General features: G+C 31.2%; 1 protein-coding gene across 1 annotated transcript; it reads left to right on the top strand.

Moving 5' to 3' along the window:
* The first annotated feature begins 6,734 nt into the window (after window positions 1-6,734).
* LOC146170474 (uncharacterized) lies at window positions 6,735-14,982 on the top strand. The gene is made up of 11 exons (XM_083388711.1): window positions 6,735-6,804; window positions 8,347-8,670; window positions 8,994-9,188; window positions 9,842-9,993; window positions 10,558-10,687; window positions 11,139-11,261; window positions 12,096-12,175; window positions 12,635-12,911; window positions 13,715-13,753; window positions 14,344-14,393; window positions 14,908-14,982. Exons 1-11 carry the CDS (start codon window positions 6,735-6,737, stop codon window positions 14,980-14,982), a joined length of 1,515 nt encoding a protein of 504 aa, XP_083244837.1.
* The last annotated feature ends 1,727 nt before the right edge of the window (window positions 14,983-16,709 follow it).

Below are 16,709 nucleotides of genomic sequence, written 5' to 3'. Positions count from 1 at the left end.
CTTGGGAAAATCAAGAAAATGTTCAATGCATATATGGTTTGTAAAGTAGGACCGTCAAAGGAATAAACTGATAACTAAATTAAATTAACAAATAAATATAAGGTTTTAAGTCTCAAGAAATCATTAATATTTTTTTATTCTATAACGCTATTTTGACGAACATTTTGCATGTTTTTAGATGCACTTTCACAGAATTGGACACTGACAACAATTCCTGTAAACCAAACAAGTTGGGCAACAAATTATGCTGGAATTCAAGCCCAAGTTTTTGTTTCATTTAAATATATCTATAGATGCTATCTTTATTTTGATGGGGTACAGTCAGTTTATTTTCATTATGATGGCAGTGTTCATATGTATGCAAGCTTTCATGTTCAGCATGATTACTTAAGCAACCATGCTGCCATCACTATGGTTGTCACATCCCCACTGAAATATCAAAATGATATTACCCTTGTATTAGATTGCTTAAAGCATTCTGGAATTTATGAGAACTTGCAGTTTTCTATTACTGTTAAAGGTACTTCAGTCTCAAATACATTTTGTGGTGTTGATCCTTATAGCATTGTATCACAAAAAACATGTACCTCCTTGTTTTATAAATATTGTGACATTTGTTATGTTCGTATATAAGGGTTTTTAAATTTACAAAAGTTTGAATTTACAGGAAATACATTTTAATAAAAATTACTTTACTCAACCTATTTTACATACTTTTCTGACAGAAATCTGATTCAACCTAAAGTAAAATATTGTGTTTTAATCAAAAGATTGTCCAGAATTTTTACCAGGCAGCATAAAAGTGGATTTTTCTGGAAAGGCGGAATATCAGCGGTCAGGTAACTTTGAATGTATTGACAAAGATGCAAGACTTTTTGATTCAGCTGGTAACATTTTAAATACAACCTCAACTACTTGTCAATCTGATGCTGCTTGGGAAAATCAAGAAAACGTTCAATGTTGGAAAGGTTTGTTTAAGTAGCATGTTGATTTTTAATATTTTTTGGAAAAAAAATTGGTATTTTTTATGTTTAAATTTATACACTAGTGTAAACATATTTTAGGTCAAATATAAAACTTGGAAAAAGGATAATTTTATCTTCAAACTATCCATTTTATTTGTTGTTAGATGCATACAAACAGCAAAGTATAACATTCCACACGATTCCTGAAAAGCAAACAATCTGGGCGACAAATTATGTTGGATTGCAAATTCAGGCAAACGTTTCATTTGAGTCTATTGATTATTGTTGGATTGACTTTGGAAAAGAACAAGCTGTTAGCTTCAATAAGGACGGAGGGGTTTCAATAAATCCTGGATACAAAGTTAAGCAAGATTACCATGTTTCTGGCATCGTAATTCTAGTCACTTCTGAAAATAAACTTCAAGATGATTTTAGCATCAATTTACAGTGCTACAATCCTAGTGGAATGTATGACACATTGTACCTGGCTATTCTTCCCCAAGGTAAATACAAAGTGATACTACGTAAAATGAATGGAGTGCCAGGTCCCACAAGTGCATGCACAGTTTCCTAATAGGAAACTGCTACAGCCGCAAATTTAGGATTGTAAAGGTGGATAATATATTCTTAATTTTTTTTCCAGCCATGTATTGTGGTTTGGTAAGTTATATGACACCCCTGTGAGTGGATTTCTGCATATCACCCTATTTTAGTTGAGTTGATTGCTGTATTTTATCCTATAATTTATACAAATGGGTGGTATACAGGCTGTAAAGTCAGAGCCAGACTTGACAAAATCTCAAAGTTGTCAAGAGCCAGACTTGGTAGTGGGACTAGGGTTTATTTTTTAGCTGGATTAGAACTCTTGTTAATTTTAACCATTGCGGCTAACTGGTATTTCGACTCGAGCTCCATTGCTGTTTGTTTCTTGTTAGAATAGGGATTTGCCCAAGTCTGTTTATTTAGATATATCGAATAAGGGCTTGAGTGAAAACTATTGGAGTCATAAGTCAACATGCACTTTGCCTTATGTGTTACAGATTGCCCGACAAGGTTACCAAATAATTTAGTTGTAAATTTTGATGGAATAGCAGATCACCAACGCTCTGGTAACTTTGAGTGCTTTGACAAAAGTGCTGAGCTTTTTCATTTACCTGGAAACTTATTAACAACAACTTCAACTGTTTGTCAATCTGATGCTACTTGGGAAAACCAAGAAAATGTTCAATGTTGGAAAGGTGTGCAATAATGAAATTTTTGGAAATATTTGTAACTGTGATTTGATTCTAAAGTTATTGTTTGGTATGTGATAACAAAATACTGCATTAAAAGCAGCTCTTTTTTAGCTGCCGAGGTTGAATTAGTTGGAAATTTGCAATTTACAAATGAAGGAACTCTATCCCTCCAATGTGTGTATATAAACAATGGCTTTCCAGATGGAACAACTTACATAATGTTTGTTGGAAATCGAAAATATGTATTGGATAAGGTAGAGTGGTCATTTACAAATAATGTGTAAAATTCCCTTGCCTTATAAAAACAAGCTTACTATGTACCAGAGCATAGTCGATAAAGTTATGGTCCCCTTAGAGGTTGTGAGTTGAAACCTCACCGCCGGTTAGATTTTTTTATCCTTGAATTGCTTGCACTACAGTTCTGGTTAGGACGACTGATTTTAATATTTCTAATGGTGCTTGGTATATTATAATAAGTTAATCATGTTAGTTAACATCCCTTATGCAGGCCTGATGGCTGATCACACTATATACATAATATGTATTTAATTGAAATTGCTGGATAAACAGAATGTTAAAATAATTTTAAGTCCTAATTCTTCTAGGGCCAAACCGTCACCCAAAAAGTTACTTGGGAGGATAACCACAAAGAAGTTTATTGCCAAGCTGAAACTCCTTTCACTCAACATTTTCCAGACAGTGGAAAATCTTTGGTTAAAACAATTGAAGTCATGTGTGAGTGTTTGTGCTTTAAGTTCAAAAGAATATCAAATCATTTCAAGGAACATGTTTTTTTAGTTTATTTAAAAAAAATATGTTTTTGTTTTGTAGTTGTATGTTTAGGTCATTGTTGGTCTCATAACACTTTTTTATTTTGCAGTTGCACCTCGATTGCTTTCAACAGAGGAAACATTTTGTGAATGGTTAATTGACAGTCCTGGTATTTGTTTGTTGACATTCCGATCAAACCCAAATGTTGATGAAGTTGAACTTTTATTTGATGGTAACTTTGTTTTTGTAGCAGTTGGCGTAAGAATTAATTGTTTACCACAGTCCTGTTAAATACTGAATTAACCTAATTTTAGAAAAAAATGTACATGTTGTCTTAGTAATTTTAATAGAAATACTAAAGCCATAATTTTCCATAAAATTAATATTTCGTCATTCACAAATGTTTCAGGTATAGCTCAGGCTATCATCAGATTCAAATTTAGAGTGAAGCTAAAAGCGAAAATAAAAAAAATAAAAAAATTAGCCAGTAAAGAAGGCAATTTTATAGCGCCACTAAGTGGTTAAAATGTATGGGTTAAGCTTTGGCTTAATTTTAAATTGACTTAAAGTTTTTTTTCAGTAGAAAGAAGTGGCCCAAATAATAGATGAATAATAGATGCACTTGCCGAAACATATGCAAATAAAAGAATGAATCTTTTATCTATTATTCAGGCCAATCTCTTTCTACTAAAGAATATGAACAGACCTGTGTTTAGTGTTACTACTTAAAGTGTTATTTCCAGGTGTAACGCCAGTTTTAAGTGAAGCAAAAAACAATTTGACAACAGACGGAGATGAACAGATATTTCATTTCATAAAAGAAATGGTTTGTGCAGTTTAAAAGTAATTTATCGTTGAAAGAGTTATCATCAAAATAAGTTTACTCTTTTGGCAGGTAACTTCATTGGACCATGGAAATTACATTCTCCTATTAAAAACTTCCACATTTGAAATGGTTGAAGTTAAGTTTGATATCAATGTGCATATACCTACAGACGAAACCCCATTTATAGTTGGTTTATCATTCATCAGTGCTCTGCTTGTTATATCTGCTGGTGTCAATGCATATTTCATCAAAACTCAACTAGAAAAGAGAAAAGAGAAGAAAAATATTGAAGTCGAATGTAAGAAAATTTTACTATACCTAACATTTAAAAAATAAATGTAAGTATTGTAATGGTTTAATTGATGAATTATATCAATTATACAAACACATATGTGTTACCAAACCTAACATGGATAATTTTATTGCTAGATTCAAACACCCATTCAGAATGTACAACTAGACAAGCACAGGTAGTAACTGAATATTTGGCTATTTTAGTGGTAATAAAATTTAATTTATTATGAATACTTTTTTCATAGCTTCCTCAGGAGATTAACACAGAAAATGTATATGCAAATAACATACAAGACAATGAAGAGATTTACGCTGACATCCTTTAATTTGGTCATTTGGCCCAATATCGAACATCTACTCTATTAATTCCAAATAGTACTTTATTTAAATTTGTCATTAAGAGCCCAAACTTGTAATACTTTCACTTATTTGTCTTTAACCTGATTTAAGCATGTTGTTAAGTTTGATATGAAATGTATTTTTGCTCATAAATACAATTATTTGTAAAAAAGCACTTGTGTAACTCATTCATATTTTTATGCGTAATTTAGTCATTTAATTCTGTGCAAATATTTGTTTCAATCCTATAAAAGTATGCGTATTGATTTATTTTTGATATTTTTTTTTGCCTGCATTTCATTACTCATTTCATGTCATTTTTAGTCTTTTTTTAAGTCTGCTTGTCACCATTTCTGCATTTTGTTTAAATAAAAGTATATTTGCTTATTGAGAACATGTCCAGAATTACTGTTTTACAGGCATACCTTTTGTGCAAATATTGAATGGGTCTAAATACACTCAAGATGTTTTTTTTCCTAATCTCTTTTCTTTTTACAAAATCAACTTTTAAACTACACCTGAAAAACTTCAATTAGGCCTCCACAGGGTTGGCAAGGTACAGGCTGCCGTCCTTTTGCGAAACAAAATGCCTCATGCTGCTTGTCTTTGGTGTAAAAGCCAGGTTGTTCTTTGATTCCCAAAAGCAGACCATGTACAATTTTAAAGTGAAATGTGGTGTATGGTTCAGCAATTTTTTCTAAAGCCATTCAAACAAACAAAGTAAGACCAGCTTGTCCTTGAAACAATTTTTTAGAAGTTAAAAATACAGTTTAGTGTCATGTGGGGCGACTTTTAATCAAAAAAAGATACTTCAGGGTTTGTACTTAAAGGCTAGGTTGTTCATAGCAGTTTAGGAGGTGAAAATGTAGACAAGTAGTCGTGGTGGCTTATACGAGTGTTTTTTAAACAGGGACATCTTTGCCTGTAAGATGTAGATAAATTAAAAGTAGTTTTGGGTACCTAGTCTTATAACGGTGCTATGTTTTACAAATTAAAATAAAATTATTACACCAAGTTCAGCTTGATATATATTTTTACAAATTTCGAAAGGCAATAGCAGGTTTAGGCTTAAACCATTCGGCCGAGGCTATTTTTTATGCAGGTAGGCTAAGTGATGTTTAAAAAAAATTATGAGAGTGATGCATTGGCATATTACTATCATTCTCTTTTGGTTGATAGATATTGTCCAGTATTTTCAAGTAGATTTGAAAAATAGCATAAATACAAATATAATATTTCTAGTGTTTATTTTGTATGGTTGGATAGCATTGAAATGGTAAAAGTGAGCGTTTAAGCTATTTTTAGAAAACACTAGATTAACCCGTGACTGAGTATAACCTTTAATGAAAGGCTAAAGTATGTCAACAAATTGATGACGTAATTTACGCGTGACTCACAAGACGTGACGAAATACGCAGTTTATCAACACCGGGAATTTACCTTTCAGGCAACTGTTTGAATAGTGGTTTGTTTTCTTAAATCTTGTGCAGATTCCAAAGTTGGAAAGTTTGACTGCGCGAGAAGCGCAAAGTCATTCAAACACGTATAACTTAAGTCGCGCTTTACGGTTTTCGTAGCCTAATTTATTTACAAGTTTTTTAAAGGAATTTTATTGTTATATTTACAAATTTAGGCGCAGGTATACAATCCTACCACATTTACAAACACTATTAGCGTTTGGGTTGCGGCGGGTCAAGTATAATTGAAATGTTGAATGAATAAAATAATACTTGAACCACCCACACCAAAGGCTTACCCACAACTTAACCCAAACATTATACATTGATTTATTAATTGTTTAAATGCTGGGTAGTATTCTAGACCAGCCCCTTTTTATTTATTTTCTTCAATTTGTATGAATTTAATAATTTAACATCAAAGAACTTTTTAAGGAAGGTACTGGAATGCAATTGGGACCACCACCTGAACAGTGCTTGTATCAATATGTTGTTGGTTAAATAAATAGGCTGTTGCTACCAGGCACCTATGCTAAAAATAAGTTCTTGTGGTATATTATATATTGGTTAAAGTTCCGCATTCAGAACTGTGTGGGCTTTAAGAATAGGAAATGAGAACCACCCAGGTTTATTTGGATAGCTTCTATTTACAACCTACGACTTCCTTTTGTATCTTTGGAGTTTATGCTGTGCTCAAGCAATAGCTTTTCAAAAGATTTGACTTCAGTTTATTGTTAGAATATTGTATATAAATATCTACATTCTACATATTCTTTTATATTAAATGCAAACCAGAAAGTATTTACAGCTACTTTTAAAACAGAATTTGTTTTTATGTTTCTACAGCATGAGTTTGTTTAACATATTTCTTCTGGTTTTAATTATTCTGAAGAATATATCACTTAATGGAGTTCAAGGTAAAGTTGTAGTAAAGTTTAGATTTATTAAAAGTTTCCAAATGTTGTTTTTAAAGTGTGATTTTTTATAACTGGTTGATCTAAAAAACACAATTAACAGGTTTCTCTAACTATTTAAATAAAACTGAGCCAAAACATTCAGTAAATCTTTATATTTGTTATTTCTGGGCAATAGCTTATGCAATCTTTAGTGTAAAAATGCTAAAACAAGTTTTTTTAAAGTATTATAATATTCTCTAAAGTTATTTATGTGTAGCTTAAATCATCTGTTTTAAAAGTGCCATAATAAAACAAATTTTAAACGATTTTTTATTGTGTTGACTGTTGACCATGGCATTTATACAGTTTGTTTTCTAATTATGGTCAAAACCTGTAAAGCAGCGGTCCCCAAAACTCTGCGGACCAGCTGGGGTCCATACAGCAGTTTCAGAAGGTCCGCAAGGAGAATTAGTCTTTAAGTTTTCTACATTAGGCTTTACCAAACGTTTTTAAACATTAGTCTATGTTTTAAACATTATCTGTCATCACTATTGTCTTTTGTTATGCTTTATTATTCGATCATGACATGTTTTACGATGTCTCTTGTGACATCATAAACCATCTATTATACTGTACTACCTGCTATAAGGGTCATATCTAAACCTTGAATTTTTATAAGGCCGCAAAATATCAAAATAATTGAAACAGGTCCACCAGGCAAATTTTTAGAAAAGTTTGGGAACCACTGCTGTAAAGTGATCAAATTTTGGGTTATTGAAAACCTAAAAAATATATTTGAACTTCTTTATTTTTTTTCAGAAGAATATGTGGCAACCCTTGTATAGTTGTTCTATTTTTATAGAATTAAATTGATTAACCAAACTATCTGACAAGTGTGTCCGTGCTTTAATTAATGATACTTCATAGCAGTGTTGTAATGACTTATGTCAATGACTTGACTTAAGTGCACTTAAGTTACTGTTTAGTAATCACTTAAGTCGTTTTGGACAAAGGGCTTGACTTGGGCTGAAATAAAGTGTTTTAATTTAATAGTTTGTTCTAGAATTGTCTTAATTGTTGCACATCAGACGATCCAAATGCTGCATTTGTTTTTTTTATTTTTAGTTTTCCCGACCCCTGGCCTATAGGGATTTGCTATTTACCCGGCTAACAACTAATTTAAATCAATTTTCGAAAAAAAATATTAAAAAATACGCAAAACAGCCAAAACTAAATCTAATACAAATGACTTGTTTACTGCTTCATAGTTATTGTGACTTAATTGTGATCTCACAAAAATGTTAAGTTTCAATGCTTTGTTTGTTGCAAGAAACTGTACTCCCCTCTAGTGGGCTCCAGGACCAGTTACATCTGAGAATATATTGCATATTAAAATTATTTTTTTAAAAGACTTGACTTTGACTTGAGTTATTTAGCAAATGGCTTGTTACAACACTGCTTCATAGTTATTGTAACTCCAATTAATGTATAAAATAAAATAATTTTAAATGTTTGGCTGTGACCTTAACCCAAATTTTAACTTCCATTGTTTGTTTGTTGCAGGAAACTGCACCCATCTTCACACAGTGCTGCCTGCAATTGCAACATGGGCCACCAACTATTCAGGAACATTGTACACAGCAAATATATCTAAAGTTGCAGGGAATATATCTTGGAGTATAGGAACGATAGAAATAAATAATCACCCTTCCAATTCATGTCTACATTCAGCATCAAGCAGCTCAATGTTTGGGACGAACTGTCATTCTGACGAGAGATTTATTTACCCTTCAGTCAATGTTACCAACCTTCTGTCCTTGTTTAATCGTTCTATTTCACTCTCTTTGTCTGGGGAAGTTTGTTTTCGGTTGGAAATTCTTGTCAAAGGTGCTTGATTAAACTTCATATAGTTAAAAAAATTAATGGCAAACACTTTAAATACCCTATTTTTTTAACATTTAAAATATTTAATTTTTCGGAAATTGTAAATATATACTGCTACTGGTATGCAATTTGTATAATTACCTTTATTAACATATAATTATGACAAAATCGTTTTGCTTAATTTAATTTTTTTAAGTTAAAACATTTAAAAATTGTTTGTAGATTATTTTGTTTATATATATTTGTAGAAAGTTTTGCATTAAGTGTTGATATTCAATCATTTTATTTTGGAGATGTTTATTACTCTAATATATATGTTTTTTTAGATTGTCCCGCTTCAATTGGATCGGGCATACAAATAAGCCACACATCTCGTAATTATCGTGCAGTTGGAAATGTTTCTTGCAACAATTCTGGAACGGAGTTGTACTTCTCAAATGGGACCAAACCCACCACTACAACAACATTTTGTCGTTATGATGCAATGTGGGAAAATCAACAGGCTTTTCAATGTTGGGGAGGTAACTTTTGTGTGTTATTCTCTGTACAATAACAAGTATGGCTCAGTTGGACAATCTTAGCTTAAATTTTGTTTTTGTCTGAAATTTTATTTTTGTACAGGTATAATTGCAACTGTGCCGTAAAGAATAAATATGAAAGCCCATACAGGAGTGCGCAGAATTTTGTTAATATTTGAAACTTCAAATATATTTTTAATTATTTAAAAAATCGAAAAATATTTATTCTAAACAGTCGAAAATATGCCTACTTTCCTACAAAGAAGTTGGTCACTAGACCATAAAATAAATATTTGTTTTATAGTTTATTTGTGTATCTTGTGAAGATTTTTCTTTATCTATCTTTTTAAAATAATCCCAATTTAAATGTTAAGAAAGCTATCCAGTGTTACACAACTGGCCTTGTTATTGCTAATATTGTGGCCCGGGTGCTTTTTATTGAGGCATTTTATTTCATGTTAAATAATTAATTATTCATGAAAACAAATGCCTTTAGTTTTGAGATTATCAAATGCTGAAAAACCATCTTATTTAACTGAAGCCTGATTAAAAAAAACACTTTTAATTTGTTGTTTAAAAAGATGTAAAGTTACTAACTTACATATATTTTCCTTTTGTAATCTATTTTCTAACTCACTTTATCTTATTATTTTCAGCTCCGACCACAACAATTATAAGCAACAGCTCACAACCATGGACGTTTTTGAATGGTTCTCTCATTCAGCTATTCTGCAGCTATAGAAGTGTGAGACCATATGGAAACCAAACTATTTATTATATTGGTCAAACTGGCTATGTTGTCCAAAGAGTAAGTATTCAAAGTTGAATTGCTATTATTAAAATATGTCAGATTTATACATCAACAGTGATTTAAAAACCCTACAGTTTTTCTAAACCACCTTTTTTCCAGCTGTGTGCTTTTATCATTTGTCACAATCGATTGCTCCTGAATAAAAAGTTTCACACTAAATCTTCACGTCAACATTTTATTCTACTTTCATAAGCATTGTGGCCGAACACTAGAAATTGATATGAGTTTATTTTAAAATCCAGCATATTATTTAAACTTTGATAAGTTAAAAGGCATTAACACTTGCACGTAAAAAAAAATTAATATAATAAAGCTTATCTTTGTTTCGGTAACTCAATTTTAAATTTTAAAAAACATACAAGATTGAATAAATAGGTGTGTCATTTGATTTTTTAAATATGTTTTCTAAATATCAAAATACTGCTTCTTTCAGCTTTATTTCTTTGCATTATAGACATATTGTATGTAAATAAAATTGACACAAAGCATTACTTATATATATACTTGCATGTTTCCAAACTTTTTATATTTTTTGTCCAACAAATTTTATATTTACTAAAGGGAGTAAATTTCAGCATCACAGCTGAGGAAGATTTTGACGCCAAGTTCGTTTCCTGTCAAGCTGTTTGCCCATATACTTTACTTAACAATGCAACTGGACGCTCCCAGCGATTTCCTCTCTCCATCACATGTAAGCCAAATCCCTCATTCGTGTGGTAGTTGGAGTTAGTTTGTTGCAGAAATTTGTTGCCAAAATATATTTTGTTTCTGTCTAAGAAATAAACAAATATAGATGTATGTTTATTTTCTCAAGAACAGTGTTTGAATAGGGATATTTATTTTTTATCAAAATAATTCACTTGAATAAAGATAATATTAATTTTAACAAATAAATTTAGAGCTAAATATGCTATAAAAAGCAGATTTATAAAAAAATATTTTTTTTACTTGACAGATTTTAAGTGGTGCACTTCTGTAAGTTTCTGTTTAAAATAGGAAAATCGGGATACTTTAATGACATGCCTTTTCTGTAGGAACAAAATGTTATTTCTTTCTTGCAAAAGAATACCGTTTATACCGTCATTATATTTATAAAAAATAATTCGGTATTTTAAAAATAATTTAGAATGTTTTTTTTTTAGTTGCACCTCATGCTGAGCAAAGTGTTCCAGTTACGTGTCTTTGGACTTTGGGAGAAAACAGCAGTTGTGAAGTAAGGTACTCAGTCAACCCCCAACAATGCAACACAACTTTCACTAAAAATGGTAAGCAGTAGTTACTTTGGAGCTTTGTGTAAGCACATGTTACTATGCCAGATAAAACATTGTGACATTTTTGAGACTGGTTACGTGTTTCAATGTGTTTTGCAATATTTTATTTTGCTTGAAAATTTAAGTTGTTTACCTCTATGTTCAGACTTTGTTCAATATTTGTTACTTTTAGCTATTTCTTAAATATGGCAATGATTTTAAATGTTTGATAATTATATTAGATGCCAATTGCTTGACTTGGGCATTAAGTGATTTTAAATGACTATAGCATTCTTTGGGTTATTTGTGTTTTCTTAATCTTATTTACAAGTCTTGTATAAACACCATTTAACACACAGACCTTATTTTGTGGTGAATGGTGATGTCACTTGCTGATTTCACTCGGTTTAAAGTAGGTTATATAACAAATAAAATCACGCAGGAAAGGCCTGGTTTACTTAAAAAGGCTATATATTAATTTACACTTAGTGATAATGATAAGGAATTACTAATTAGGTTGTCTAATTACAGATAATGTAACTAAAAGGTTATTTAGACATAAATAAAAACATATTTTATTCTAATGGGAGACAGAAGTTCAAAATAAACGTAAACAAAAATATATGGCATATTGAGTATTCATCGAAATTCCTGTAATTTTAAATTAAAACACCAACACAGCGTTTATATATTTTTGGGGCTTCTGGAGCTTGTAGCAAGAATATCAAAGCACATGCAGAAGTAGGAAGCATTTAAAAAAAACATTCTGTATGGGCTTTATTATTCTTACTGGGCCTTTGTATAAGCCTTCATAGTAAAATGCTCCAGCATATAATCTTATTTATGTAGGTACTGCAGTGAACAATGAAGCCACAACGGTGACAACAAACAACAAAACTCAGCTAACATTTACTTTTCTGCGGACAAAGGTTCAAACATTCATAACTGTTTGATCAAGCAACCTAATGCGATTATAGTAGGGTCTTTAGGATAGATTTCAGGAATAAGTCATTCTATGAATTCTGCTTCTTAGGTTTTTTTTGCTATTTCTTTTAATTTAATTAGTATTTCTTTGCTAGATTTATTACATATACACATTTTTGTAGCAAACTTGGAGTTTTAAAGTGGTTGTTATTCATATTAAATTACAACAAAGCATAAAAAGGGCTTATTGCTTGTTCAAGTAAAGTTATTTTATTACTTCAAAGTGCAACTTGTGGCTTCAATATCTATTCTTTAAGATGGTTTTATATTTGTTTTTTATATTAAACATAACTTGAAAAATTTAAAAAGAAAAATAATTGAACAATACAAAATCAAATAAAACAATAAAAAAGCAACCAAAGTTTCACAAAGTCATGCAAATCACTAAACAACTTGTCTTTTAGGTTTCATATAACGATGGGGGAAACTACAGTTTAAATGTCACCTGTACGACCGGTTCTTTAAAAGTTCCAGTTCACATTTCAGTGAAGAACTCAACTTCACTTTCAACTTCTGAATATGAAGGGAGTTCCCCTCTTACTACCCCAGGTACTTCCACTACAGCAGGCCCCAGCCTTGGGGGGATTATCGGGGGATGCGTCTCCGCCGTTTCAGCTGTAATCGTCGTTGTTGGAATAGCGATTTATCAGCATAGGAAACGGTGCAAGCCGGCCAATATGTGTAAGTGTTGAAGATTTTGCAGTTTGAAAACTATAAAATTTCATCCTAGTTAAAATTTTGTGTAAAAATAAAAAAAGATAAAAACCCATACAGAAGTAGGCATCATTTTAAACGTTTCGAATAAATCTTTCTTGTATGGGCTTTGGTATTCTTACTGCGTTTTACTACAACTTCCAACCATTATGCTACCATCTTATGTGTTTTTATAATAACTGCTACCTACACCTGTGTATTGTGTTGCAGCAGGATAGATTTACATAAACATAATTACACTTTAAAAAATAAAATTATAAAAAAAACTTTTTTGTGTCGCGTATTCAATAAACTTTGGAGCAATCAATATAGAGATATTTTAACTGTTAGAATGTTACCTACTTCTGTATGGGCTTTAATATTCATTCTACGTATTTAATATAGTTTTTGGATGTTTATTTTTTGCAAATTTGGTTAAATTTTACAATAAAAAATGTGTGTTTAGCAGATATATAAGTACATTTAACAGAATATTATTTTTAGGATCTGATGGTAATTTTATTCAACATCATTTGCTCTTTAATTATTCTTATAATTTTATCATAAGCCTTAGGTATATGTGCGGGTGGGCAACTGAGTTTACTGTGACTAAAGTTTTGCAGTGTTGTTCTTTTGAGGCCTACACATTGTTTTGATTGGAGCAGTTAATAAACACAGGCTAAATATATAATGTGTTGTGTAAGAATGGGATAATGATATTCATATGATTTGCATCCACTGCTGCTGTTTCTCTAAGGATGGATATAAATAAATTGTGTTGATTATTTTAGCACAAAGAGCTCTGCCACAAATCAACAACTCAATGCAAGGTAAAAAATAGAAACACTTTATTCTTGGTTTTGTAATAACTTTTAAGGCATTTATAAAAAAGTAATCTTCTGTTGTGGAATGCCAACAACAAAATGCTATTTACATATATACTACATAAGCTTGAAATACAGTGTGTCCAGAAAGTCACTGTGCACTTACATATTCATTAACAGACATGTTTCAGTATAGAATCCAGGAGTTAAATATGAATGACAATTATAAATAATGTTGAAAGTGACCCCCATTAGCATCAATACAGACTTGCAACCTCCTTATTTTGTCGCATTAATCAGCTGCTGCCTTGGAATAGACTCAATGAATAATGTTATATACCCAGAATTTAAAATAGTTTTTGGTTCATGGGCTATTGTTAGCCAATAATCCTTGTACAGTGTGTTTGGAAAGTCACTGTGCACTTACATATTCATTAACAGACATGCTTCAGTATATAATCCAGAAGGTAAATATGAATGACAATTATAAACAATGTTGAAAGTAACCAGTGACTTCCCGAACACCTTGTATATCTAATTATAATAATTACAAAGCCTGCCTCAACAAATGCTGTTGAGTAACATTTACTTTTTAGATGAGCAAAACTATATTGAGGTTGAAAACAAGAAAAGACCAGTTCACAAGGTAATAACTGTTTGTTGTAAAATATTACAATGATATAGAAACCTAACGTATTCTACAAAAATTTGTGGGGGTCCTTAATATGAGGTCGTGGGCAGGATCCATCGTCAAGTGAGTAGAGCGTCATTTTGTTATTGTAAACTAAACCCATAATTTTAAAATCAATTTTAACTTTTCTGGCTTTTGTTTGAGGTATTTTGTTTGGCACAGCTCAGTTGGTTGAGCGACGGTATTCGTTTGGTGGAGGTTGTACATTTGAACCTCACCACAGATTCGATTTTTATAGCCTGACCTTTCTTAAATGCAAATCCTTGATTCAATGACTGATGTTTATTATTCTTATAAAGGTCCCCAGTGTACTATGATAGATTTATCAATTGTCAAAAGAATGACTTCTAAAGGGCTAGTTTACAGTTGTTCTACATATACTTGTTTGAAGATTTAAGTTGAAGTTGCAGTGACTGGTAAAATATTATAGGAATCAACTTATTTAACTAATTATAATTTTACATTTTAGAAGAAACCTGACAGACCATTAACCGATTATGACAACCTCCAAGATAATGTTAATGTTAAATTTGGTAAGTTTTAAACATTTTTATCATAACCTATAGACTTTTGTTGAACTGAATTTGTGAATAATAGAAATCACCTTGACCCTTGCAAGATAAATGTCGACCTTAATTGCAGATCAATAACAGCAAAATAATCTAGCAAAGCTAGCAGTTCAGGTCAGACACAATAAACAGATCTTAATATATATATATATTTCGCCAATCAAGGCATTGTCAGTATATCTTAATTCAAATGAATTACTAGCCTTGCTAGAGTATTTTGCTATAGACTATTTGCATGTTTTATTTATAATTTAATCGTTGGTTTCAATTGTTTGTTCATGATAAAAAATATTTTTAATCATATTCATTTTGTTTTCTCAAGCCCATTAAGAATCTATGGTATTGTTTGTTTGCATGCAATAAATCAAATACAAACAAATATGAAAATATTTCTGTTTATCCATGTATTCATAACTTGATGTAGTAGTAACCTGACTGAAGTAGTTTTATTACCTTTTGATGTTTTTAGTTGAGGGTGGATACGTTGAATTGGAGGCCACCTCTCCACAGGTAAATTCTCTGATTAATTTCATAGCAATTATCTTAGAACTATGCAATTAGGCCTATTTAGCTACGTGTTTAAGTTTCTGTTGAACAAAAGTTTGCTGAAATCTACTGGTAATATATTACTGTTGGCAAAATTCTTCAAACCAACTTGTTGTTTCTCAACCTAATATTCTAACACTTTTATACGAATATTAAACAATTTGCTGAATTGGAGGTAAACGCTCAAGTTGAAACTAAAGGTAGAATATTTTCCTTTTGGAACTGTTTTTTTTCTAATTACCATTAAAAACTTTTTCGGATTAAAATTAAACAATGGCTTTTTTAAATAGTGTGTAGTTTATATCTTTAAAATGTGGACATGCCAGCTTGACAGTTAGAGGTTAATATGACTGAATATTAATGTTCATATGAATGTTAATATTTTTGGCTGTTTTGTTAAAAGTGTGTCGCTGGATAGCTGAAGTTGCATTCTGAAGCTATTTGCTTCAAAAAAGATCTATGAAAAAAGATTTTAAAGTTGCCTAATTCTGTGGGACGATTTATCTTTTTTAGGCACTAACAAAAATTCACTTAATGTTCCATTTTTATCAGACTTATGAAAATGGGCATTTACCTGAAAACGAATATGAGGCTCCAATGTATGAATCCCTGGAGCCTTCAACGCTGAGGAACTAATGGCTACCTTTGCTCATTCTACACCAAAGATCAACTATAAAGTTTTACCTGATCATGTGTTTTTAACTTAGTTTCTAAGGGTAATAAGAACGTCGGGTGATATTGTATCCAAGGTAATATAATGTATACCGAATTTTGGTACTTCAGTTTTTTCTGCTACCTATACTACCTTTTTTTAAATGTACTTTTTTAGAAGTTTCATATCACTTAAGCAAGCTGTCACTCAGTAACATGTAAATAACTCCACATTTGTTTAACCCAATATCAAGCCTTTTATGTAGTTGTATGTATTTCTGTGATTTAGTCCTTTTGTAATCATGCTGACCAGTAATATAAAATATGTACAATGGGTGCATTTCTATAGGCTTGGCTAAACCAGGGGTGAAATTTTGACAAATATACCAAGGGGATAAAAATAGTTAGTTAACAAAATATGAAGTAATATTTATATAATAACTGGGGGATTAAATTGGAACCTATATCTGATCCCAGGTCCTTGTTTGGTGACTCCTTTAGAGTG

This window comes from Ascidiella aspersa, chromosome 1 (genome assembly GCF_963924565.1).
Source record: "Ascidiella aspersa chromosome 1, kaAscAspe10.2, whole genome shotgun sequence".
Lineage (NCBI taxonomy): Eukaryota > Metazoa > Chordata > Ascidiacea > Phlebobranchia > Ascidiidae > Ascidiella > Ascidiella aspersa.
Note: the sequence above shows the minus strand (reverse complement) of the source record. Positions and strands in the feature narration are given on the sequence as shown.